The 26463-nt window shown below is 51.5% G+C and overlaps 1 protein-coding gene and 2 pseudogenes across 1 annotated transcript; all 3 read right to left on the reverse strand.

Annotated features, from left to right (window-relative positions):
- Positions 1-4428: 4428 nt before the first annotated feature.
- On the reverse strand, positions 4429-5444 carry LOC134378474 (dead end protein homolog 1-like; annotated as a pseudogene).
- An 11151-nt stretch (positions 5445-16595) lies between these two features.
- On the reverse strand, positions 16596-17611 carry LOC134378567 (dead end protein homolog 1-like; annotated as a pseudogene).
- Positions 17612-22317: 4706 nt separating this feature from the next.
- On the reverse strand, positions 22318-24841 carry LOC134378774 (protein TsetseEP-like). The gene is made up of 4 exons (XM_063098084.1): positions 24800-24841; positions 24135-24194; positions 22994-23211; positions 22318-22758 (listed from the first exon to the last, which is right to left on the reverse strand). The coding sequence occupies exons 3-4, from the start codon at positions 23205-23207 to the stop codon at positions 22514-22516; spliced, it is 459 nt and encodes a 152-aa protein (XP_062954154.1). The 5' UTR covers positions 23208-23211; positions 24135-24194; positions 24800-24841; the 3' UTR covers positions 22318-22513.
- Between the last annotated feature and the right edge of the window lie 1622 nt (positions 24842-26463).

Below are 26463 nucleotides of genomic sequence, written 5' to 3' on the forward strand. Positions count from 1 at the left end.
CCCAGAAAGTCACTGCACATAGAGTGACTTCAGATATGTTTGTTGAAGGAATGAACGCCAACCAACTCCTCCCAAGATATCTGGGTGCACCTGAAGCCCCTCTGCCAGCCTCCAGTCTCCCTGCTTTGAATACACCCAGAAGCCTACAGATAGAATCTCAAATGTGAAAAGAGTGAAGCCCAAGTCAACGAGGTCAGTGAGGGTGTGACAGAGACTTCCTCGTGGGGTGGGGGCAGGAGTCCTGAATGAGGACGACCGTGGCCCCTCCAGCAGAACTTTCCACAGGGCTGGACTCAGGAGCAGCACTTTCCATGGGGGACCCACTGGAGCTTGTTCCTGTTACCACCCACTGAACACAGGTGGAAACTGAGGCTCAGAGGGGTGTGGTGACAGTCCCAAGACTCACAGCTGGGAGGCAGCCGAGTGACACTGTGTGATCGAGGGGCAGAGTGCTCACCTGAGGAAAAGCAGGTGCAGCGCCTGCTGGGGAGTGGCAAAGTTCCTGAAGCTCAGGAGAAAGGTGTGCACATAGGAGTGGTTGCCACGCATGACAGCGGGCACCAGGTGCTCCACCCACTTCTGCAGGGTGCCTGCGGGGACAGGCCACAACCTGTGGGTGGCATCTGGGCTGAGGGAAGACTTGTCTTCACTCTAGGTCAGGACAGGGAAGAGATGCACAGTGAGAGCAACATGAACCCCCAGGAGGGAAGGGGCTGGAGGCCAGTCTTAACCCCAGGGAGGACATGAGAGGACAGCCTGAGGGCCCAGGGTTCAGGTACAGGGTGGTGGTTGCCACCCCCGCTGTCCCCTTTCACCCTCCAGCCCTGACCTGAGGTGTGAACGCACCAGGACCAGCAGGTTTATAAAGCCCCCACCCTCTGCCCCTGCCCTGGGAGGGTGTCCCATGTCCCCATCTCCCCCCTCACACAGGAGGAGGGTGTGCGGTCACGCAGGGAGGCTCACAGTGCTGGCCTGGCCTGGCCCGCCCTGCCCTGGGACACCTGACGTTACCGTTGGGGACCTCCTGCCAAATGGCCACAGGAGTCCAGGGCGAGGGCTGACCCAGCGCCGGAAGCATCGGACAAACCTCTCAGCCCAGGGCTGCCTGGGGCTACTGCCCCGGGACCTCGTGATACAGCACATCATCTCACTCTGCCTGTGGCCAAGTGAGCTGGGGAAGGGGCTGTGTATAGAATGTGGGTGCCAGGTTACCGAGTTCCGAGTTCCGTTGGGGTCTGTCGTCAAGGAAGTGAGGTCACTTCCTGGTACCTCATTTCCTGAACCCCTCCTGTGTACAAGACTGCAAGTGCCCCTCTGGGTACCTGACTGCTGACCCTCCTTCCCCATGAACTCTCTCTATTGCCCACACTTCCACCAACACTGCCTGACCACACCCCTGTGCAAGGCCTGGGTGCAGCCAGCTTCACAGCTCGGACGAGATACATGGAGGTTCAGCCCCAGCTCCTCCTTCTTATCACTTATGTGACCCTGGACAAGCCACTGTGACTCTCAGGACCTTCCCAGTCTCCCCTTCTGCACAGTGGTGATCATTCTAGCATCTCCTTCCTAAGGATGTCATCAGTCATGTGTGAGCAAACATCTCTGAAACCCATCCCATGACCAGTGTCACATGGAGCTAATGGACCAAACTAGAGATAAAAACCCATGACGGTGTGGAAGGTAGCATGGACTACGACTAATGACAGGTCTGGTTTCTGCCCTATAACCTTGAAAATGTTGCTTTTGCTCTTGGCCTATTTTTTTCCCTGTCTGCACCATAATTATTACAATACACCAAATTTTACACATAAGCAAAGATGTACAGAGTCTGAGTGAAAACAGCCGGCTGCAGAGTGGCAGTCTTGTCAGTAAGCAGTGACATCTTCTTGCATGGTCTTTCTCTCTGGACTTTCTTCTTTCCAGATCCTGCTTGGGTGGATTAATCTGGTACAGGTGACTAATCGTACCCATTTGCATGAGGATCTTTCAAAGTTGCACGATCAGGTTTTACAGTTGAGGACACTGACACAGAGATTTAACTTCCTGGGCTGCGGGGGGCAGGCCCATCTTTTGAAACTAGATGTGTTCGATTGAGACAGAGATGAGGGGGAGTGGGTTAGGGGGCACTCAGCTCCTGGCTGAGGCTTGCCAAATATTATCACCAAACCCAAGCCTGGTTGCTGTGTCCACATGGAAACCCAACAGGCTCTTTGACTTGTGGAGTGGAGCCGGGGTGGGAAGAGAAGGGGAGATCGTGTGCGGGCTGTGGTCCTCACAGTATGGCCCAGCCTGAAACTTCAGGGTGTCTAAACATTCTAATCTTGAAACTGACTTTCCAGGTAATTAGGAAGGTAAGTTGTTGGAGTGAGCAGGACTGAAGCCATGTTGGGAACTAAAACTGCATGGGTTCTCAAAGATTTGAAAAGGACACAGATCCTTTTTCCCTTGGACTTCATTTCTCTGAGTTCCCTCTTTCCCCATGGTTATTTGATATTTTGAACCTCGGTTATGGGGCAAGATGACGTTCTATACATGGACGTGAAGCTGTTCTCCGGTCAGCCTGGAGCTGCAGAATTGCATGTGCTATCCAAGGAAGACTCATTAAAGCTATGCTGATTCCATCCCTCCAGCAGGACCCTGAGATAACAGCAAGGACGGGAGCAGAAACCAGACGGAGGCTGGCTGAGACTGCACCTGGTTCCTTGCACGTGCCCCTCCCTCCTGCTTTTCATTTCCCGTGCTCCATTCCCTCCGCTCCCCCTTAAACTCCCCTGAAACCCTAAAGTGGTAGACAGTTCTAGTCTGTCTCCTTAGACATCTGATAGTGAACTTCCTGCCTCGCACCAACATTTGGGACTCACCAGTCTTTTGTTTCTGATTGGTGAGCAAGCGGTGGGACCTGGATGCCAGGAACATACTTGTAAAGGTAGGAGGAGAGGACATATTTGATTGGACTCTTTGCAACTCAAGCTGGGGCTTATAGGACTTCAGCTTGTGTTAGTTGATTGGGGGAGGGTTCAAGGAAGGGGTGGTTTTGTTCTAGACTGGGTGCTGTCAAAAAGCAAGAGCAATTCTATGATTATCTTAACTTTTACTTAGAAGCAGGCAAACTAGTGCAGGAAAGGGAGAGAGACATCTGGCCCTTTTGTGGTTTGGACAAAGCTCTTGTTTTTGTCTGTTCTTAGACAATTACAGAACGGTCTTGGTTTTTGTCTTGCTCCAGAAAGGTAACAGAGAGAGTGTTCTGGGACATGGTTTATGTTCAGTAGGAGAACTCCATGGCCTGGCTCAGCTATGGTGGTCAGGGGCTGCTTTTTTCCTTTCTCAAAGTTCACATTATAATCGGTTGTTTTTTTCCTTTTTTTAAAAAAGATGACCGGTAAGGGGATCTTAACCCCTGACTTGGTGTTGTCAGCACCACGCTCACCCAGTGAGCTAACCAGCCATCCCTCTGTGGGATCTGAACCCGGGGCCTTGGTGTTATCAGCACCACACTCTCCCGACTGAGCCACAGGCCGGCCCTTGTTTTGTTGCTTTTCATCAAATACATCCTGTGTTAGTTCATTCCTGTTGCTTATAACAAAATACCTGAAAGTGGGTGATTTGTAAAGAAAACAAAATCCATTGCTTACAGTTTCTGAGGCTGGGAAGTCCAAAGTCCATCTGGTGGTGGTGACAGTGACCCCGGGGTCTCACATTTCAAGATGGTGGAAGCTGAGAGAGCAAGACAGAGAAAGACAGACTCTCCTCTTCTTTTAAAGTCCTCAGAACCACACCCCTGACCATCATTTTTAAGCCATTTGCTCCTGCATGGTCCTACAATCCAATCAGCTCTTCAAGGCTCCAACTTTCAACTACCATAATAGGATTTCCCACCCTCTTAACAGTCACAGTGGGAGCTAAGTTTCTTTCATTTTTCTTTTTCTTTTTCTTTCTTTCTTTTCTTTTCTTTCTTTTTTTTTTTTTTTACAGCAACCAGGGATTTAATATAAATACAAGCAGCATAGAGAAACTCAAAACTATACATAAGCCAAACCCAGATGCCAAGAAGTGGGGATGAAGGCAGGATTTCTGACCCTTTGGTTCAGCCGGCCCCGCAAATAAAATCCAACCAAAAGAAATCAAGAAAATAAGCATGATTCCTACTGAGCTGTGGGAGAAAGAGGGGTGACGGGACAAAGGTAGGTGTGGGTGTCACCATGGGGTCAGGTCTGACCCTGGGCTGGGAGGGGGAGGGCAAGGTCCTTCACCACCACATAAGCCAAACCCGAGCCACCCAGGTGCTATGAGGCCCTGCCCGAGCAGGGAGGCTGTGTCACACATGCGGCAGGACCCCGCCCCTGCCCCAATGGGATCAGACATTGGCGACCCAGGCCTGCTGGGCTGGAGACTGACACAGGCTCTGCCTCCTTGTTTAGGCTGCCTGTGGAGGACGGGGTCACTGCTTCATGATGGCACCTGGCTCAGCCCCAGCAGACCACAAGAAGCCGGCCCCAGACTCACTGAGTGCCTCCAGCAGCTGTGCGGATGCCGCATCCTTGGCTACGTCATGCCCGTCCTGCCCATCTGCGGCCAGCGCAACCCAGATAAGGCCGCTGAAAGGCACTGGATGACCAGGGATCACCGCCTGGTACCAGAAGTGGTGCCAGCCAGCAGGTCCTGTGCCCAAACACTTGGTGAGGAACACCGGGCTGCCCAGCCTCATTTGTTAGCACAGCAGCTGGAGGGCAGCCCGAGCCCCTTGGGACCCTAGCCTGTCCCTAGCCAAGGCCAATCGGCTGCCCTGCGGCCGTAGGCGCCGCAGTGAGGGCCCCGGAAGCTGCTGGCGGAGTCGCTGCTTCGGGCCTGGCTTGAGCCACTCCACGGCCACTTAAGCTGCACAGAGGCGTGACAGCCCTCCCGCTAGGGCCTTTGGGGGCACGGCGGCCGCGGTGCGCTGCGAGCTGAACTTGAGCAGCGCGATCTGCGCGGGCGCCGCCGGGGCTGGGCAGCGGCAGCGCCTCCTGCAGGCCGGGCCCGGAGGCTGCAGCGCGAGCAGCAGCGGCGGCGGCTCCCGTTGGCGGCGAACCGTCCACGCGCAGCTTGCTCTTCTCGCCGCAGCAGGCGGCTGTGCAGCGGGGCCATGGCGGCCTGCGCGCTGCGCCGCGAGCTGCAGCGGGCGTCGGGAAGCCGCGGTTCAGGCCGCCGAAGGTCATGGGCAGGCGGATCACGCAGGCGGCCCGCGCGCTGCCACAGTGGGATCCCCTGGTGCTCGGAGACGTCCTGGGGCAGCCGCCCGAGAGCTCCTCCGAGTCGGCCGGCGGGCTGCCCACCCGGCCTGGGGATGGCCCGCCGTCCTTCCTCTGCCCCTCCACCTGCACCAGGCGGATGCCCGTCTCCCTGACCCGCGCCTCCAACGCCGCCTCGTTCTCTGGATTCACCTGCTCACCCCAGAGCTCACACGCCCGCTTGCACTCGTAAGTTTCTACTACAGAAAACCTGGGGAGTACAAGTCAAGCCTCAGTGAGTTTGGGGGGACACAATTCAATCCACTACGCTTTCCCCCTACTTTAAAAAAAAATGACTTTTTGAAAATCAGGTCAGTTGTCTTATAAAAAAAAAAAAATGTCATTCTGGAGCAATCTCATAATTTCTTTGTGATGGCATTTAACTTGTTCCAATAAGCTGAATATAGGTCTAACGGCTTAGAAAGGTTAAATAAAACTTTTTTCTGGCAAGAATACAGTCTGGACGATGTCAGGAGGTGAATACATCCTGACAAGAGGTATGGAATAGAATGGTAGATTGCCTCACTGCTAGTGATGTTAAATTTGATAACCTGGTTCAAGTTGACAGCAAACTTCTTCAGTATGAAGGATGGGCAGTGAGCCAGCCATTTGTCTGTGGGTACTTTGGTGCTATGCAAGTATCTGCTTCCCAAGACCCTCTTTCCAGCTTCAATTATCAAAACCTAAGTCGATGATTTTATTGTTCATTCTACATTTTTTTAGATGGCACTTTTTTCTTTTCTTTTCTTTTCTTTTCTTTTTTTTTTTTTTGGCTGGCCAGTACCGGGATCTGAACCCATGACCTTGGTGCTACAAGGCTGTGCTCTAAACAACTGAGCTAACCAGCCAGCCCCCTAGGTGTCATTTTTCTATAAGGAATTTTCTCTTCTCATCTGGGGATAAACTGCAGTTCCTCCTAAAACAGGGCATACTTCATCATTTTCCCTTTCAATGTTGAATTTTTTATGTTTTTTAAATCTTTCTCTTCTTTTCCATTTTTCAATGCTGGATTTTAAAGTTAGAATTAGCCATGTGAGTCATCTCAAATCATGACAAATAAGTGTTTCGCCCCCTTCGTTTCCAGTATCATTAAGGATTTGTGGATTTTTTTTTCAATGTTTTATAAAAAGTTATTACTAACTTTTCTTTGTGATGCTCAAATTGTCCCAAATTTGGGCAGTGGGAACTCCTTCAAGTTGGCTATGTAACTGCAGACAAGACTGACAGAATCCGTCTTTTAGGGCCCCGAGTCAGATCCAGCCTCCTGCCTGTTCTGGTAAATACAGTTTCCTTAGAACACAGCCATGCCCACTTCATTCACATATTTTCTCTGGCTGCTTTTTACACTCTAAAGGCAACAGAAACCACATGGACCAAAAATCCTAAAACATTTTCTATGGGGCCTTTTACAGTAAAAGCTTGCCGACCCCTATTCTAGAGGCAATTGATAACATGATATTCTGTGCAAAGGGCTTTTTGTCAGATGACTCTTGTTATTTAATGAATTAAACTATTTTAAATTTATTTTTCTAATTGTTGCTTAGATAGAGAACTATATTTGATTTTTGTATTGATTTTGTAGCCAGGGAATTTCTTAACTGATTTTTTCATTCTAATAATTTATCTGTTGATCTTTTTGGATATTATATGATTATGTTATATACATAGAATTTTATTTTTTCCCTTCTAATACTTATTCCTTTTCCTTTTTATTTATTGCCCTAGCTAGAACCACCAGTACACGTGACATAGAAGTGCTGAAAACCAGTATCCCGTCTCTTTCATAATATCAGGTAGAAAATTTTAATTACTTTAAATACAAAACTTTCAGGGAAATACCTTCGTATATTAAAAGGATACTTAATTCTTGGAAATATTTTCTCTTTAAATACTTTTCTGGGGCTGGCCAGTTGGCTCCGTTAGTTAGAGCATTCTGTTGCTAACACCAAGGTTAAGAGTTCGGACCCCACTACGTGCCAGCTGCCAAAACAGAAACAAAAACCAACTTTTTGGAGTATAAAATTATGTGTTTTATTATAATATCATCTATTTTACTTAATATATTCTAAGTATTGTCATTAAGTATTATGTTGTTTTTCTTCTACAAGATTTTAATACCTACGTGGTATTCCGTCACAGGCTTAGTTAGACATTAATCCATTTCGTCAATCTCCTATTGGAATTTTCTATTCTCTCCAAGTCTCTGACAAATTCACCGCTTCCCTATTCTCTCTCTCTCTCTCTCTCTCGCTCTCTCTCTCTCACTCTCTCTCTGCTTTTCCTGTGTCTGGTTACTACGGGGATCCCAACCCATGCCTTCGTTGGTGTTCTAAGATTGTGCTCTAACCAACTGAGCTAACTGGCCAGCCCTCCTGTTCTCTTTCACAATGACCACTTCTATTTATAGATACTTAGTATGTAGGAACGATTCGACGTGTCATCTGGACAACAAAGCTAAGTGAGCCCTCAAGAAGTGTACAGTTTGGTTAGAAAACGTTGACACACAGGGAATAGCAAGGCCAAGGGCAGAGGAAGGGCGGGATTGGCACCTTTTGGAACAGAGAGGAGCTGGGAGGAGTGTAAGGGACAGGTCACCCGGGTTTGAAGACCAGGGTAAGGATTTGGGAGTTTATCCCGAGAGCAATGGAGAAGTGGGGGGATGGCAAGACACAACTGGCATTTTAAAAAATGCCTCTTGTTGGCTCCTTTTTAATCTTCAGGTTTCTGTGGCCCCTCAATTGATCTATCGTACAATGTCACCAGTTAGTCTTTGGCCACCCTACCCTCTCACCTCAAAATTAATCTGCACATAATGACACAGCCCAAGAAGACATACTTCTCGCTTTACATCATGAAAGAACATGTGGAAACTTATTGGAAGTTTCTCAGGAAGGAAGAGGAGAGGCTCACAATATACGTGGCAGCCAAAACTGAATCTTTGAATGTTCTCCCCCAACCCCTGCCCCAAAGCTCCACTACATACATCAGTGGCCTCAAATCACTTTTTTCTCACCCCAAACTGAAAGCGTCCACCTTTCTCCTTACCCCGCCCCTCTTATCCCCAGCCTCAGTTCTTGCCTTCTGTATCCCTGCAGCCCTTTATGTAGGAGGGATCTTGTCCTCTTGTCAATTTTCCCTGTTTTCAATGTTTGTCTGGGTGGGGGAGAAGGGGAGAGGAAGGTCCACAGAAGGGCGGACAAAGATGTGCTGGGAAGGATAGCCATGATTCTTGGTTTGCTCTGGGCAATGGTTTATTTTGATTTTCAGTTAATATCTGCTGTGGCTATTCATCTTTTGAATTATAAACACGTCGTACTCAGATTACCATCTGATAGTATTTTTACAATAAAGAAAGCTACTTTTTGGTTTGCTTTTGGCAGCTGGCCGATGTGGGGATCCAAACCTTGACCTTGGTGTTACAGGGGGGCTTTAACCACCAAGCTAACTGGCCAACGAGAAAGTTATGTTGGATGGTACTTTAAGGACACTCAAGTGAGGCCCCTCTTAAGGTTGAGCAGCATGAGTCTGAGCGCCTTGGTCCACCGCTCCTCTGTGTTCCAAAGGGTGGTGATGGAGCAGCATTCCCGGCTGCCCCCAGCGTCCTCCAGCAGGCCTTTGCCCACGTGGCTCTTGCAGGGCAGGCAGAGGCCCTGCTCACCCTTCCCAGCCTCTTCCTTGAACTGCTGCATGCCGTCCAGGAAGGCCTGCATGGCATGGTCAAGTCTGTTACTCAAGGACTCACCCCACCCGCATAATAGAACAGGGGCAGCTCAGTGGAGCCATCTGTTAAGGACTTCAGATAGGAGTGGTTTCTACAGGGGACCAGCCTGTACCTCTGAAACGGCAGCCCAGTCACATTGGACAGGGCAAGCAGCAGCAGTGCCGTCTGTCCCCAGGCAGCATTAATCTCATCCCAGTGCACGGGGACAGTGGGGGAGAGGACCCAGTCTAAAGTTACTGATGACGCCCAAGGGGCCCTCCTCCCAGGTCTTAAACGTGGCATTGAAGATGTTGGTTTTCTTCAGCCAGTGCAGCTGCCCACGGGCGTGGCGCAGCTGGTTCCCCACGCTCCTCAGCTCATCCTACAGTCCCAGCTGTTGCCACTCCAGTGCCCTGCAGTCCCTCTGGACCCACCGCTCCCACTGCTGCAGCTCTGCAGTCTCGGCCTGGGCTGCCTGCAGCTCCGCAGCCGCCCTCGCAAGGTTCACGTCCACGTCCTCCAGCTCCTGGGCCAGCCTTGCCTCCTCCCGTTCCAGGTCCCCCAGCTCTGTCTGCAGCTCCTCCTGCCCCACCTGCTCGCTGGTGTCCAGGCAGTGCCTGTAGTCCTGGCTCTCGAGCTGTTTCAGACTCCGGGTTATCCGACGGAATAATGCCCCTTTCTCTGATCATGAAGAATTTTCCAATCTGGGGTTTGTCTTTTAAGCTTTGGACATTATTCTTGGTTTGTTTTGACCAGGAAAAGTCAGTCTTTTCCTCTGTGGCATCTGGCTCTCCACTCATTCAAAAGTAGTTCCTATTTCAAGATTAGGGCAATAAGAACTATCGGGGCTTTGTGTCTCTACATATAGTCTTTGATTTTTCTGTCATTTTCCTCTTACTGGAAACATAAAATAAAAATTAATCAGTTCCTTCTCATGTTATGTGGCCAGATACAAAAGACCACATAACTGTACTGATAGGAACAATCCACGATAGGTCAATTCTCACACACAGAAAATGGAGTGGTTGTCAGGGACTAGGAGAGGCGGGATGGGGAGCGACAGCTTAATGGCTGCAGAGCTGATGAAGCTGTTCTCTCACTAGACAGAGGTGAGGGCTGCAGCACATGAGAAATGTACTTCATGCCACTGAATTGTAATTTTGAAAACATTAAAACACTTTATTTTATACAAGGGATATAAGTGAAGAGAAAAGATGATAAAATTTGGGAGATGCAGGACAAAGACAAAAACGAGGACAAGCACGGTGGCAGGGAAGGGGAAGGACAGCTCTGGAGTGGGGACTGGTGAGGGTGTTTGTGGGAGCTCTGGAGCCGGGGCTCCCCTGGGTGCTGGTGTTTCTTCCACTTCTTTTGATGTTTCAGGGGTGGTTAGGTGAGCTTGCTCTGGCTCTGTCTAGCTCTTGCTCTTGCTCGGGCTCGGGCTCGGGCTCGGGCTCTAGATCTTTCTCTGGCTCTGGCTCAGGATCTTGCTCGTGCTCGTGCTCGTGCTCGGGCTCGGGCTCGGGCTCAGGATCTTGCTTTCGCTCTGGCTCTGGCAGTGGAGGTGGAGCTGGAGCTGAAGATGGCCTTAGCTCTTGGGACAGTTGTTCAGCCTGGGCAGAAGCTGGAAGTGGAGTGACAACAATTGAAAATATCAACATGAGTTTCTATGTCTCTTCCAATGACAGTCTTTCTGAGAAGCCCAAGTCCAGAGACCCAGCCTCAGGAAGTCTCCCCACACTGCAGGACACTGCATGATTGTTCTGAGTACTCAGTGCCCCTGTCCCCAGCCTGCTTCTGGAAACTCTGCTCTGTGTGGCCCAGCCCAGCCCCCTCCCCAAACCCTCACAGGCACCCACCCTCTTCCTCCTCAGCCTCAGTCTCTGCCTCACTGGGCTCCAGGTGCTCCAGCTTCTCCAGCTGCGCCAGAAGAAGATCAGCCTTACGCTCCGCCTCTGAACCCGGCATATTGACACGGACATGGGCCAGCAGAGACTTCAAAGCATGGAATTCAGGAGGCTCGTGGAAGTCAATGGAATAGAATTCCAGCCAGATCTCTAGGATGGAGGACATGGCACTGGGGGAGAAAGGTGGGCAGCAGCATCAGAGGCCTGGCCTATCCCTCTATGCTGCCCTCTCAGGGCTCCCCTGAGTGAGCTGCAGTCTTGTACCCTGTGCCCCTGCCTGACCATAGACCAGCCCCTCCAATGTCCACCCCCAGTACGGCAGCCCCGGCAGAGATGGTCCTGGAAACCAAGGAGGGGCTGGCAAAAGCCTCTGTGGGGGGAGCCTTCAATCACTGGTGTGACCACCTTTCCCTTCTTCAGGGAAACCTGACACCCTCCTCTGTCTGGGTCCCTGCCCCATCCCTATTGGAATGACCTGTCCATCAGGGCAGGAGGGTGCTGTCTGCTCTGGGCATTACTCGCTGGCACACAGGAGGTGTCCAGGAATATCTGATGAATGAGGAAACAGAGGGAGGCTCTGCTCCCCTGGCCTTCCCAGGGCCCTTGGAAAACCCCAAACTTGAGGTGACACGTGGATGTGCTGCCCAACTGTCCCCATCCAAATCTGCATCTCCTCTTCCCACTGACACTGATCTCTTGACCCTGACCACACTCTGCACCACCAGCACCAGCTGAGCATCCGCATGGGTGAGCATCCCCGAGTCTGAGCGGGATGCTCTGCACACCTGCTCTGGCTCAGCACGGGCTCTGGGGGTGTGGGCAGGGCTGGATGGGAGGGGTGGGGGCAGGTTCTCTCTGGGCTCACTCTGCTCTCCAGCCTCTCGCACACCCTACAGTGCCTGTGGCCCCCTCCCCAGCTCATCTTGACTCCTTTTCCTGCAGGAAAGCCTGTGCCCTGGGCCCTGTAGCAGGAATCATAAGATGTGTGGCAGCCAGAGTTCTGCCAGCCCCCCCATCCACAGGCCCCCACCGACCACACACAGTTCTGTGGAGATGGGAGCCCCTCCATCCGCACCCAAACCCCACTCACCATTTTAGCTGCTGCAGGGCTCCGCCATCCCCATGAAAATTGGAAAGAATGCTTCTGTACCTAGAGGAGACCAGGACGGTGTCACATCTACCATATGGTGGCACTACCTGCTTCTCATGTATATTGTGGTTGTCTGACCTCTGACTAGAATGGAAGCCCAGGAGGGCAGGGAATGTAGTCTCCTCGGTTCATTGCAATATGGTCAGTGCCCAGAAAGTCACTGCACATAGTGTGACTTCAGATATGTTTGTTGAAGGAATGAACGCCAACCAACTCCTCCCAAGATATCTGGGTGCACCTGAAGCCCCTCTGCCAGCCTCCAGTCTCCCTGCTTTGAATACACCCAGAAGCCTACAGATAGAATCTCAAATGTGAAAAGAGTGAAGCCCAAGTCAACGAGGTCAGTGAGGGTGTGACAGAGACTTCCTCGTGGGGTGGGGGCAGGAGTCCTGAATGAGGATGACCGTGGCCCCTCCAGCAGAACTTTCCACAGGGCTGGACTCAGGAGCAGCACTTTCCATGGGGGACCCACTGGAGCTTGTTCCTGTTACCACCCACTGAACACAGGTGGAAACTGAGGCTCAGAGGGGTGTGGTGACAGTCCCAAGACTCACAGCTGGGAGGCAGCCGAGTGACACTGTGTGATCGAGGGGCAGAGTGCTCACCTGAGGAAAAGCAGGTGCAGCGCCTGCTGGGGAGTGGCAAAGTTCCTGAAGCTCAGGAGAAAGGTGTGCACATAGGAGTGGTTGCCACGCATGACAGCGGGCACCAGGTGCTCCACCCACTTCTGCAGGGTGCCTGCGGGGACAGGCCACAACCTGTGGGTGGCATCTGGGCTGAGGGAAGACTTGTCTTCACTCTAGGTCAGGACAGGGAAGAGATGCACAGTGAGAGCAACGTGAACCCCCAGGAGGGAAGGGGCTGGAGGCCAGTCTTAACCCCAGGGAGGACATGAGAGGACAGCCTGAGGGCCCAGGGTTCAGGTACAGGGTGGTGGTTGCCACCCCCGCTGTCCCCTTTCACCCTCCAGCCCTGACCTGAGGTGTGAACGCACCAGGACCAGCAGGTTTATAAAGCCCCCACCCTCTGCCCCTGCCCTGGGAGGGTGTCCCATGTCCCCATCTCCCCCCTCACACAGGAGGAGGGTGTGCGGTCACGCAGGGAGGCTCACAGTGCTGGCCTGGCCTGGCCCGCCCTGCCCTGGGACACCTGACGTTACCGTTGGGGACCTCCTGCCAAATGGCCACAGGAGTCCAGGGCGAGGGCTGACCCAGCGCCGGAAGCATCGGACAAACCTCTCAGCCCAGGGCTGCCTGGGGCTACTGCCCCGGGACCTCGGGATACAGCACAACATCTCACTCTGCCTGTGGCCAAGTGAGCTGGGGAAGGGGCTGTGTATAGAATGTGGGTGCCAGGTTACCGAGTTCCGAGTTCCGTTGGGGTCTGTCGTCAAGGAAGTGAGGTCACTTCCTGGTACCTCATTTCCTGAACCCCTCCTGTGTACAAGACTGCAAGTGCCCCTCTGGGTACCTGACTGCTGACCCTCCTTCCCCATGAACTCTCTCTATTGCCCACACTTCCACCAACACTGCCTGACCACACCCCTGTGCAAGGCCTGGGTGCAGCCAGCTTCACAGCTCGGACGAGATACATGGAGGTTCAGCCCCAGCTCCTCCTTCTTATCACTTATGTGACCCTGGACAAGCCACTGTGACTCTCAGGACCTTCCCAGTCTCCCCTTCTGCACAGTGGTGATCATTCTAGCATCTCCTTCCTAAGGATGTCATCAGTCATGTGTGAGCAAACATCTCTGAAACCCATCCCATGACCAGTGTCACATGGAGCTAATGGACCAAACTAGAGATAAAAACCCATGACGGTGTGGAAGGTAGCATGGACTACGACTAATGACAGGTCTGGTTTCTGCCCTATAACCTTGAAAATGTTGCTTTTGCTCTTGGCCTGTTTTCCCTGTCTGCACCATAATTATTACAATACACCAAATTTTACACATAAGCAAAGATGTACAGAGTCTGAGTGAAAACAGCCGGCTGCAGAGTGGCAGTCTTGTCAGTAAGCAGTGACATCTTCTTGCATGGTCTTTCTCTCTGGACTTTCTTCTTTCCAGATCCTGCTTGGGTGGATTAATCTGGTACAGGTGACTAATCGTACCCATTTGCATGAGGATCTTTCAAAGTTGCACGATCAGGTTTTACAGTTGAGGACACTGACACAGAGATTTAACTTCCTGGGCTGCGGGGGGCAGGCCCATCTTTTGAAACTAGATGTGTTCGATTGAGACAGAGATGAGGGGGAGTGGGTTAGGGGGCACTCAGCTCCTGGCTGAGGCTTGCCAAATATTATCACCAAACCCAAGCCTGGTTGCTGTGTCCACATGGAAACCCAACAGGCTCTTTGACTTGTGGAGTGGAGCCGGGGTGGGAAGAGAAGGGGAGATCGTGTGCGGGCTGTGGTCCTCACAGTATGGCCCAGCCTGAAACTTCAGGGTGTCTAAACATTCTAAACTTGAAACTGACTTTCCAGGTAATTAGGAAGGTAAGTTGTTGGAGTGAGCAGGACTGAAGCCATGTTGGGAACTAAAACTGCATGGGTTCTCAAAGATTTGAAAAGGACACAGATCCTTTTTCCCTTGGACTTCATTTCTCTGAGTTCCCTCTTTCCCCATGGTTATTTGATATTTTGAACCTCGGTTATGGGGCAAGATGACGTTCTATACATGGACGTGAAGCTGTTCTCCCGTCAGCCTGGAGCTGCAGAATTGCATGTGCTATCCAAGGAAGACTCACTAAAGCTATGCTGATTCCATCCCTCCAGCAGGACCCTGAGATAACAGCAAGGACGCGAGCAGAAACCAGACGGAGGCTGGCTGAGACTGCACCTGGTTCCTTGCACGTGCCCCTCCCTCCTGCTTTTCATTTCCCGTGCTCCATTCCCTCCGCTCCCCCTTAAACTCCCCTGAAACCCTAAAGTGGTAGACAGTTCTAGTCTGTCTCCTTAGACATCTGATAGTGAACTTCCTGCCTCGCACCAACATTTGGGACTCACCAGTCTTTTGTTTCTGATTGGTGAGCAAGCGGTGGGACCTGGATGCCAGGAACATACTTGTAAAGGTAGGAGGAGAGGACATATTTGATTGGACTCTTTGCAACTCAAGCTGGGGCTTATAGGACTTCAGCTTGTGTTAGTTGATTGGGGGAGGGTTCAAGGAAGGGGTGGTTTTGTTCTAGACTGGGTGCTGTCAAAAAGCAAGAGCAATTCTATGATTATCTTAACTTTTACTTAGAAGCAGGCAAACTAGTGCAGGAAAGGGAGAGAGACATCTGGCCCTTTTGTGGTTTGGACAAAGCTCTTGTTTTTGTCTGTTCTTAGACAATTACAGAACGGTCTTGGTTTTTGTCTTGCTCCAGAAAGGTAACAGAGAGAGTGTTCTGGGACATGGTTTATGTTCAGTAGGAGAACTCCATGGCCTGGCTCAGCTATGGTGGTCAGGGGCTGCTTTTTTCCTTTCTCAAAGTTCACATTATAATCGGTTGTTTTTTTCCTTTTTTTAAAAAAGATGACCGGTAAGGGGATCTTAACCCCTGACTTGGTGTTGTCAGCACCACGCTCACCCAGTGAGCTAACCAGCCATCCCTCTGTGGGATCTGAACCCGGGGCCTTGGTGTTATCAGCACCACACTCTCCCGACTGAGCCACAGGCCGGCCCTTGTTTTGTTGCTTTTCATCAAATACATCCTGTGTTAGTTCATTCCTGTTGCTTATAACAAAATACCTGAAAGTGGGTGATTTGTAAAGAAAACAAAATCCATTGCTTACAGTTTCTGAGGCTGGGAAGTCCAAAGTCCATCTGGTGGTGGTGACAGTGACCCCGGGGTCTCACATTTCAAGATGGTGGAAGCTGAGAGAGCAAGACAGAGAAAGACAGACTCTCCTCTTCTTTTAAAGTCCTCAGAACCACACCCCTGACCATCATTTTTAAGCCATTTGCTCCTGCATGGTCCTACAATCCAATCAGCTCTTCAAGGCTCCAACTTTCAACTACCATAATAGGATTTCCCACCCTCTTAACAGTCACAGTGGGAGCTAAGTTTCTTCCTTTTTTCTTTTTCTTTTTCTTTCTTTCTTTTCTTTTCTTTTCTTTTTTTTTTTTACAGCAACCAGGGATTTAATATAAATACAAGCAGCATAGAGAAACTCAAAACTATACATAAGCCAAACCCAGATGCCAAGAAGTGGGGATGAAGGCAGGATTTCTGACCCTTTGGTTCAGCCGGCCCCGCAAATAAAATCCAACCAAAAGAAATCAAGAAAATAAGCATGATTCCTACTGAGCTGTGGGAGAAAGAGGGGTGACGGGACAAAGGTAGGTGTGGGTGTCACCATGGGGTCAGGTCTGACCCTGGGCTGGGAGGGGGAGGGCAAGGTCCTTCACCACCACATAAGCCAAACCCGAGCCACCCAGGTGCTATGAGGCCCTGCCCGAGCAGGGAGGCTGTGTCACACATGCGGCAGGACCCCGCCCCTGCCCCAATGGGATCAGACATTGGCGACCCAGGCCTGCTGGGCTGGAGACTGACACAGGCTCTGCCTCCTTGTTTAGGCTGCCTGTGGAGGACGGGGTCACTGCTTCATGATGGCACCTGGCTCAGCCCCAGCAGACCACAAGAAGCCGGCCCCAGACTCACTGAGTGCCTCCAGCAGCTGTGCGGATGCCGCATCCTTGGCTACGTCATGCCCGTCCTGCCCATCTGCGGCCAGCGCAACCCAGATAAGGCCGCTGAAAGGCACTGGATGACCAGGGATCACCGCCTGGTACCAGAAGTGGTGCCAGCCAGCAGGTCCTGTGCCCAAACACTTGGTGAGGAACACCGGGCTGCCCAGCCTCATTTGTTAGCACAGCAGCTGGAGGGCAGCCCGAGCCCCTTGGGACCCTAGCCTGTCCCTAGCCAAGGCCAATCGGCTGCCCTGCGGCCGTAGGCGCCGCAGTGAGGGCCCCGGAAGCTGCTGGCGGAGTCGCTGCTTCGGGCCTGGCTTGAGCCACTCCACGGCCACTTAAGCTGCACAGAGGCGTGACAGCCCTCCCGCTAGGGCCTTTGGGGGCACGGCGGCCGCGGTGCGCTGCGAGCTGAACTTGAGCAGCGCGATCTGCGCGGGCGCCGCCGGGGCTGGGCAGCGGCAGCGCCTCCTGCAGGCCGGGCCCGGAGGCTGCAGCGCGAGCAGCAGCGGCGGCGGCTCCCGTTGGCGGCGAACCGTCCACGCGCAGCTTGCTCTTCTCGCCGCAGCAGGCGGCTGTGCAGCGGGGCCATGGCGGCCTGCGCGCTGCGCCGCGAGCTGCAGCGGGCGTCGGGAAGCCGCGGTTCAGGCCGCCGAAGGTCATGGGCAGGCGGATCACGCAGGCGGCCCGCGCGCTGCCACAGTGGGATCCCCTGGTGCTCGGAGACGTCCTGGGGCAGCCGCCCGAGAGCTCCTCCGAGTCGGCCGGCGGGCTGCCCACCCGGCCTGGGGATGGCCCGCCGTCCTTCCTCTGCCCCTCCACCTGCACCAGGCGGATGCCCGTCTCCCTGACCCGCGCCTCCAACGCCGCCTCGTTCTCTGGATTCACCTGCTCACCCCAGAGCTCACACGCCCGCTTGCACTCGTAAGTTTCTACTACAGAAAACCTGGGGAGTACAAGTCAAGCCTCAGTGAGTTTGGGGGGACACAATTCAATCCACTACGCTTTCCCCCTACTTTAAAAAAAAATGACTTTTTGAAAATCAGGTCAGTTGTCTTATAAAAAAAAAAAAATGTCATTCTGGAGCAATCTCATAATTTCTTTGTGATGGCATTTAACTTGTTCCAATAAGCTGAATATAGGTCTAACGGCTTAGAAAGGTTAAATAAAACTTTTTTCTGGCAAGAATACAGTCTGGACGATGTCAGGAGGTGAATACATCCTGACAAGAGGTATGGAATAGAATGGTAGATTGCCTCACTGCTAGTGATGTTAAATTTGATAACCTGGTTCAAGTTGACAGCAAACTTCTTCAGTATGAAGGATGGGCAGTGAGCCAGCCATTTGTCTGTGGGTACTTTGGTGCTATGCAAGTATCTGCTTCCCAAGACCCTCTTTCCAGCTTCAATTATCAAAACCTAAGTCGATGATTTTATTGTTCATTCTACATTTTTTTAGATGGCACTTTTTTCTTTTCTTTTCTTTTCTTTTCTTTTTTTTTTTTTTGGCTGGCCAGTACCGGGATCTGAACCCATGACCTTGGTGCTACAAGGCTGTGCTCTAAACAACTGAGCTAACCAGCCAGCCCCCTAGGTGTCATTTTTCTATAAGGAATTTTCTCTTCTCATCTGGGGATAAACTGCAGTTCCTCCTAAAACAGGGCATACTTCATCATTTTCCCTTTCAATGTTGAATTTTTTATGTTTTTTAAATCTTTCTCTTCTTTTCCATTTTTCAATGCTGGATTTTAAAGTTAGAATTAGCCATGTGAGTCATCTCAAATCATGACAAATAAGTGTTTCGCCCCCTTCGTTTCCAGTATCATTAAGGATTTGTGGATTTTTTTTTCAATGTTTTATAAAAAGTTATTACTAACTTTTCTTTGTGATGCTCAAATTGTCCCAAATTTGGGCAGTGGGAACTCCTTCAAGTTGGCTATGTAACTGCAGACAAGACTGACAGAATCCGTCTTTTAGGGCCCCGAGTCAGATCCAGCCTCCTGCCTGTTCTGGTAAATACAGTTTCCTTAGAACACAGCCATGCCCACTTCATTCACATATTTTCTCTGGCTGCTTTTTACACTCTAAAGGCAACAGAAACCACATGGACCAAAAATCCTAAAACATTTTCTATGGGGCCTTTTACAGTAAAAGCTTGCCGACCCCTATTCTAGAGGCAATTGATAACATGATATTCTGTGCAAAGGGCTTTTTGTCAGATGACTCTTGTTATTTAATGAATTAAACTATTTTAAATTTATTTTTCTAATTGTTGCTTAGATAGAGAACTATATTTGATTTTTGTATTGATTTTGTAGCCAGGGAATTTCTTAACTGATTTTTTCATTCTAATAATTTATCTGTTGATCTTTTTGGATATTATATGATTATGTTATATACATAGAATTTTATTTTTTCCCTTCTAATACTTATTCCTTTTCCTTTTTATTTATTGCCCTAGCTAGAACCACCAGTACACGTGACATAGAAGTGCTGAAAACCAGTATCCCGTCTCTTTCATAATATCAGGTAGAAAATTTTAATTACTTTAAATACAAAACTTTCAGGGAAATACCTTCGTATATTAAAAGGATACTTAATTCTTGGAAATATTTTCTCTTTAAATACTTTTCTGGGGCTGGCCAGTTGGCTCCGTTAGTTAGAGCATTCTGTTGCTAACACCAAGGTTAAGAGTTCGGACCCCACTACGTGCCAGCTGCCAAAACAGAAACAAAAACCAACTTTTTGGAGTATAAAATTATGTGTTTTATTATAATATCATCTATTTTACTTAATATATTCTAAGTATTGTCATTAAGTATTATGTTGTTTTTCTTCTACAAGATTTTAATACCTACGTGGTATTCCGTCACAGGCTTAGTTAGACATTAATCCATTTCGTCAATCTCCTATTGGAATTTTCTATTCTCTCCAAGTCTCTGACAAATTCACCGCTTCCCTATTCTCTCTCTCTCTCTCTCTCTCGCTCTCTCTCTCTCACTCTCTCTCTGCTTTTCCTGTGTCTGGTTACTACGGGGATCCCAACCCATGCCTTCGTTGGTGTTCTAAGATTGTGCTCTAACCAACTGAGCTAACTGGCCAGCCCTCCTGTTCTCTTTCACAATGACCACTTCTATTTATAGATACTTAGTATGTAGGAACGATTCGACGTGTCATCTGGACAACAAAGCTAAGTGAGCCCTCAAGAAGTGTACAGTTTGGTTAGAAAACGTTGACACACAGGGAATAGCAAGGCCAAGGGCAGAGGAAGGGCGGGATTGGCACCTTTTGGAACAGAGAGGAGCTGGGAGGAGTGTAAGGGACAGGTCACCCGGGTTTGAAGACCAGGGTAAGGATTTGGGAGTTTATCCCGAGAGCAATGGAGAAGTGGGGGGATGGCAAGACACAACTGGCATTTTAAAAAATGCCTCTTGTTGGCTCCTTTTTAATCTTCAGGTTTCTGTGGCCCCTCAATTGATCTATCGTACAATGTCACCAGTTAGTCTTTGGCCACCCTACCCTCTCACCTCAAAATTAATCTGCACATAATGACACAGCCCAAGAAGACATACTTCTCGCTTTACATCATGAAAGAACATGTGGAAACTTATTGGAAGTTTCTCAGGAAGGAAGAGGAGAGGCTCACAATATACGTGGCAGCCAAAACTGAATCTTTGAATGTTCTCCCCCAACCCCTGCCCCAAAGCTCCACTACATACATCAGTGGCCTCAAATCACTTTTTTCTCACCACAAACTGAAAGCGTCCACCTTTCTCCTTACCCCGCCCCTCTTATCCCCAGCCTCAGTTCTTGCCTTCTGTATCCCTGCAGCCCTTTATGTAGGAGGGATCTTGTCCTCTTGTCAATTTTCCCTGTTTTCAATGTTTGTCTGGGTGGGGGAGAAGGGGAGAGGAAGGTCCACAGAAGGGCGGACAAAGATGTGCTGGGAAGGATAGCCATGATTCTTGGTTTGCTCTGGGCAATGGTTTATTTTGATTTTCAGTTAATATCTGCTGTGGCTATTCATCTTTTGAATTATAAACACGTCGTACTCAGATTACCATCTGATAGTATTTTTACAATAAAGAAAGCTACTTTTTGGTTTGCTTTTGGCAGCTGGCCGATGTGGGGATCCAAACCTTGACCTTGGTGTTACAGGGGGGCTTTAACCACCAAGCTAACTGGCCAACGAGAAAGTTATGTTGGATGGTACTTTAAGGACACTCAAGTGAGGCCCCTCTTAAGGTTGAGCAGCATGAGTCTGAGCGCCTTGGTCCACCGCTCCTCTGTGTTCCAAAGGGTGGTGATGGAGCAGCATTCCCGGCTGCCCCCAGCGTCCTCCAGCAGGCCTTTGCCCACGTGGCTCTTGCAGGGCAGGCAGAGGCCCTGCTCACCCTTCCCAGCCTCTTCCTTGAACTGCTGCATGCCGTCCAGGAAGGCCTGCATGGCATGGTCAAGTCTGTTACTCAAGGACTCACCCCACCCGCATAATAGAACAGGGGCAGCTCAGTGGAGCCATCTGTTAAGGACTTCAGATAGGAGTGGTTTCTACAGGGGACCAGCCTGTACCTCTGAAACGGCAGCCCAGTCACATTGGACAGGGCAAGCAGCAGCAGTGCCGTCTGTCCCCAGGCAGCATTAATCTCATCCCAGTGCACGGGGACAGTGGGGGAGAGGACCCAGTCTAAAGTTACTGATGACGCCCAAGGGGCCCTCCTCCCAGGTCTTAAACGTGGCATTGAAGATGTTGGTTTTCTTCAGCCAGTGCAGCTGCCCACGGGCGTGGCGCAGCTGGTTCCCCACGCTCCTCAGCTCATCCTACAGTCCCAGCTGTTGCCACTCCAGTGCCCTGCAGTCCCTCTGGACCCACCGCTCCCACTGCTGCAGCTCTGCAGTCTCGGCCTGGGCTGCCTGCAGCTCCGCAGCCGCCCTCGCAAGGTTCACGTCCACGTCCTCCAGCTCCTGGGCCAGCCTTGCCTCCTCCCGTTCCAGGTCCCCCAGCTCTGTCTGCAGCTCCTCCTGCCCCACCTGCTCGCTGGTGTCCAGGCAGTGCCTGTAGTCCTGGCTCTCGAGCTGTTTCAGACTCCGGGTTATCCGACGGAATAATGCCCCTTTCTCTGATCATGAAGAATTTTCCAATCTGGGGTTTGTCTTTTAAGCTTTGGACATTATTCTTGGTTTGTTTTGACCAGGAAAAGTCAGTCTTTTCCTCTGTGGCATCTGGCTCTCCACTCATTCAAAAGTAGTTCCTATTTCAAGATTAGGGCAATAAGAACTATCGGGGCTTTGTGTCTCTACATATAGTCTTTGATTTTTCTGTCATTTTCCTCTTACTGGAAACATAAAATAAAAATTAATCAGTTCCTTCTCATGTTATGTGGCCAGATACAAAAGACCACATAACTGTACTGATAGGAACAATCCACGATAGGTCAATTCTCACACACAGAAAATGGAGTGGTTGTCAGGGACTAGGAGAGGCGGGATGGGGAGCGACAGCTTAATGGCTGCAGAGCTGATGAAGCTGTTCTCTCACTAGACAGAGGTGAGGGCTGCAGCACATGAGAAATGTACTTCATGCCACTGAATTGTAATTTTGAAAACATTAAAACACTTTATTTTATACAAGGGATATAAGTGAAGAGAAAAGATGATAAAATTTGGGAGATGCAGGACAAAGACAAAAACGAGGACAAGCACGGTGGCAGGGAAGGGGAAGGACAGCTCTGGAGTGGGGACTGGTGAGGGTGTTTGTGGGAGCTCTGGAGCCGGGGCTCCCCTGGGTGCTGGTGTTTCTTCCACTTCTTTTGATGTTTCAGGGGTGGTTAGGTGAGCTTGCTCTGGCTCTGTCTAGCTCTTGCTCTTGCTTGGGCTCGGGCTCGGGCTCGGGCTCTAGATCTTCCTCTGGCTCTGGCTCAGGATCTTGCTCGTGCTCGTGCTCGGGCTCGGGCTCGGGCTCGGGCTCAGGATCTTGCTTTCGCTCTGGCTCTGGCAGTGGAGGTGGAGCTGGAGCTGAAGATGGCCTTAGCTCTTGGGACAGTTGTTCAGCCTGGGCAGAAGCTGGAAGTGGAGTGACAACAATTGAAAATATCAACATGAGTTTCTATGTCTCTTCCAATGACAGTCTTTCTGAGAAGCCCAAGTCCAGAGACCCAGCCTCAGGAAGTCTCCCCACACTGCAGGACACTGCATGATTGTTCTGAGTACTCAGTGCCCCTGTCCCCAGCCTGCTTCTGGAAACTCTGCTCTGTGTGGCCCAGCCCAGCCCCCTCCCCAAACCCTCACAGGCACCCACCCTCTTCCTCCTCAGCCTCAGTCTCTGCCTCACTGGGCTCCAGGTGCTCCAGCTTCTCCAGCTGCGCCAGAAGAAGATCAGCCTTACGCTCCGCCTCTGAACCCGGCATATTGACACGGACATGGGCCAGCAGAGACTTCAAAGCATGGAATTCAGGAGGCTCGTGGAAGTCAATGGAATAGAATTCCAGCCAGATCTCTAGGATGGAGGACATGGCACTGGGGGAGAAAGGTGGGCAGCAGCATCAGAGGCCTGGCCTATCCCTCTATGCTGCCCTCTCAGGGCTCCCCTGAGTGAGCTGCAGTCTTGTACCCTGTGCCCCTGCCTGACCATAGACCAGCCCCTCCAATGTCCACCCCCAGTACGGCAGCCCCGGCAGAGATGGTCCTGGAAACCAAGGAGGGGCTGGCAAAAGCCTCTGTGGGGGGAGCCTTCAATCACTGGTGTGACCACCTTTCCCTTCTTCAGGGAAACCTGACACCCTCCTCTGTCTGGGTCCCTGCCCCATCCCTATTGGAATGACCTGTCCATCAGGGCAGGAGGGTGCTGTCTGCTCTGGGCATTACTCGCTGGCACACAGGAGGTGTCCAGGAATATCTGATGAATGAGGAAACAGAGGGAGGCTCTGCTCCCCTGGCCTTCCCAGGGCCCTTGGAAAACCCCAAACTTGAGGTGACACGTGGATGTGCTGCCCAACTGTCCCCATCCAAATCTGCATCTCCTCTTCCCACTGACACTGATCTCTTGACCCTGACCACACTCTGCACCACCAGCACCAGCTGAGCATCCGCATGGGTGAGCATCCCCGAGTCTGAGCGGGATGCTCTGCACACCTGCTCTGGCTCAGCACGGGCTCTGGGGGTGTGGGCAGGGCTGGATGGGAGGGGTGGGGGGCAGGTTCTCTCTGGGCTCACTCTGCTCTCCAGCCTCTCGCACACCCTACAGTGCCTGTGGCCCCCTCCCCAGCTCATCTTGACTCCTTTTCCTGCAGGAAAGCCTGTGCCCTGGGCCCTGTAGCAGGAATCATAAGATGTGTGGCAGCCAGAGTTCTGCCAGCCCCCCCCCATCCACAGGCCCCCACCGACCACACACAGTTCTGTGGAGATGGGAGCCCCTCCATGTGCACCCAAACCCCACTCACCATTTTAGCTGCTCCAGGGCTCCGCCATCCCCATGAAAATTGGAAAGAATGCTTCTGTACCTAGAGGAGACCAGGACGGTGTCACATCTACCATATGGTGGCACTACCTGCTTCTCATGTATATTGTGGTTGTCTGACCTCTGACTAGAATGGAAGCCCAGGAGGGCAGGGAATGTAGTCTCCTCGGTTCATTGGAATATGGTCAGTGCCCAGAAAGTCACTGCACATAGAGTGACTTCAGATATGTTTGTTGAAGGAATGAACGCCAACCAACTCCTCCCAAGATATCTGGGTGCACCTGAAGCCCCTCTGCCAGCCTCCAGTCTCCCTGCTTTGAATACACCCAGAAGCCTACAGATAGAATCTCAAATGTGAAAAGAGTGAAGCCCAAGTCAACGAGGTCAGTGAGGGTGTGACAGAGACTTCCTCGTGGGGTGGGGGCAGGAGTCCTGAATGAGGACGACCGTGGCCCCTCCAGCAGAACTTTCCACAGGGCTGGACTCAGGAGCAGCACTTTCCATGGGGGACCCACTGGAGCTTGTTCCTGTTACCACCCACTGAACACAGGTGGAAACTGAGGCTCAGAGGGGTGTGGTGACAGTCCCAAGACTCACAGCTGGGAGGCAGCCGAGTGACACTGTGTGATCGAGGGGCAGAGTGCTCACCTGAGGAAAAGCAGGTGCAGCGCCTGCTGGGGAGTGGCAAAGTTCCTGACGCTCAGGAGAAAGGTGTGCACATAGGAGTGGTTGCCACGCATGACAGCGGGCACCAGGTGCTCCACCCACTTCTGCAGGGTGCCTGCGGGGACAGGCCACAACCTGTGGGTGGCATCTGGGCTGAGGGAAGACTTGTCTTCACTCTAGGTCAGGACAGGGAAGAGATGCACAGTGAGAGCAACGTGAACCCCCAGGAGGGAAGGGGCTGGAGGCCAGTCTTAACCCCAGGGAGGACATGAGAGGACAGCCTGAGGGCCCAGGGTTCAGGTACAGGGTGGTGGTTGCCACCCCCGCTGTCCCCTTTCACCCTCCAGCCCTGACCTGAGGTGTGAACGCACCAGGACCAGCAGGTTTATAAAGCCCCCACCCTCTGCCCCTGCCCTGGGAGGGTGTCCCATGTCCCCATCTCCCCCCTCACACAGGAGGAGGGTGTGCGGTCACGCAGGGAGGCTCACAGTGCTGGCCTGGCCTGGCCCGCCCTGCCCTGGGTCACCTGACGTTACCTTTGGGGACCTCCTGCCAAATGGCCACAGGAGTCCAGGGCGAGGGCTGACCCAGCGCCGGAAGCATCGGACAAACCTCTCAGCCCAGGGCTGCCTGGGGCTACTGCCCCGGGACCTCGGGATACAGCACAACATCTCACTCTGCCTGTGGCCAAGTGAGCTGGGGAAGGGGCTGTGTATAGAATGTGGGTGCCAGGTTACCGAGTTCCGAGTTCCGTTGGGGTCTGTCGTCAAGGAAGTGAGGTCACTTCCTGGTACCTCATTTCCTGAACCCCTCCTGTGTACAAGACTGCAAGTGCCCCTCTGGGTACCTGACTGCTGACCCTCCTTCCCCATGAACTCTCTCTATTGCCCACACTTCCACCAACACTGCCTGACCACACCCCTGTGCAAGGCCTGGGTGCAGCCAGCTTCACAGCTCGGACGAGATACATGGAGGTTCAGCCCCAGCTCCCCCTTCTTATCACTTATGTGACCCTGGACAAGCCACTGTGACTCTCAGGACCTTCCCAGTCTCCCCTTCTGCACAGTGGTGATCATTCTAGCATCTCCTTCCTAAGGATGTCATCAGTCATGTGTGAGCAAACATCTCTGAAACCCATCCCATGACCAGTGTCACATGGAGCTAATGGACCAAACTAGAGATAAAAACCCATGACGGTGTGGAAGGTAGCATGGACTACGACTAATGACAGGTCTGGTTTCTGCCCTATAACCTTGAAAATGTTGCTTTTGCTCTTGGCCTGTTTTCCCTGTCTGCACCATAATTATTACAATACACCAAATTTTACACATAAGCAAAGATGTACAGAGTCTGAGTGAAAACAGCCGGCTGCAGAGTGGCAGTCTTGTCAGTAAGCAGTGACATCTTCTTGCATGGTCTTTCTCTCTGCTTGGGTGGATTAATCTGGTTCAGGTGACTAATCGTACCCATTTGCATGAGGATCTTTCAAAGTTGCACGATCAGGTTTTACAGTTGAGGACACTGACACAGAGATTTAACTTCCTGGGCTGCGGGGGGCAGGCCCATCTTTTGAAACTAGATGTGTTCGATTGAGACAGAGATGAGGGGGAGTGGGTTAGGGGGCAGTCAGCTCCTGGCTGAGGCTT

This window comes from Cynocephalus volans, chromosome 5 (assembly GCF_027409185.1).
Source record: "Cynocephalus volans isolate mCynVol1 chromosome 5, mCynVol1.pri, whole genome shotgun sequence".
NCBI classification, from domain to species: domain Eukaryota; kingdom Metazoa; phylum Chordata; class Mammalia; order Dermoptera; family Cynocephalidae; genus Cynocephalus; species Cynocephalus volans.

Excerpts from the sequence above, each read along its gene's own strand:
- LOC134378774 (XM_063098084.1), bottom strand. The coding sequence starts at position 23,207 with ATGTCCTCCATCCTAGAGATCTGGCTGGAATTCTATTCCATTGACTTC. Across the intron at positions 22,759-22,993 it reads TGAGGCTGAGGAGGAAGAGG|CTTCTGCCCAGGCTGAACAA; the intron begins GTGGGTGCCTGT and ends CTCCACTTCCAG.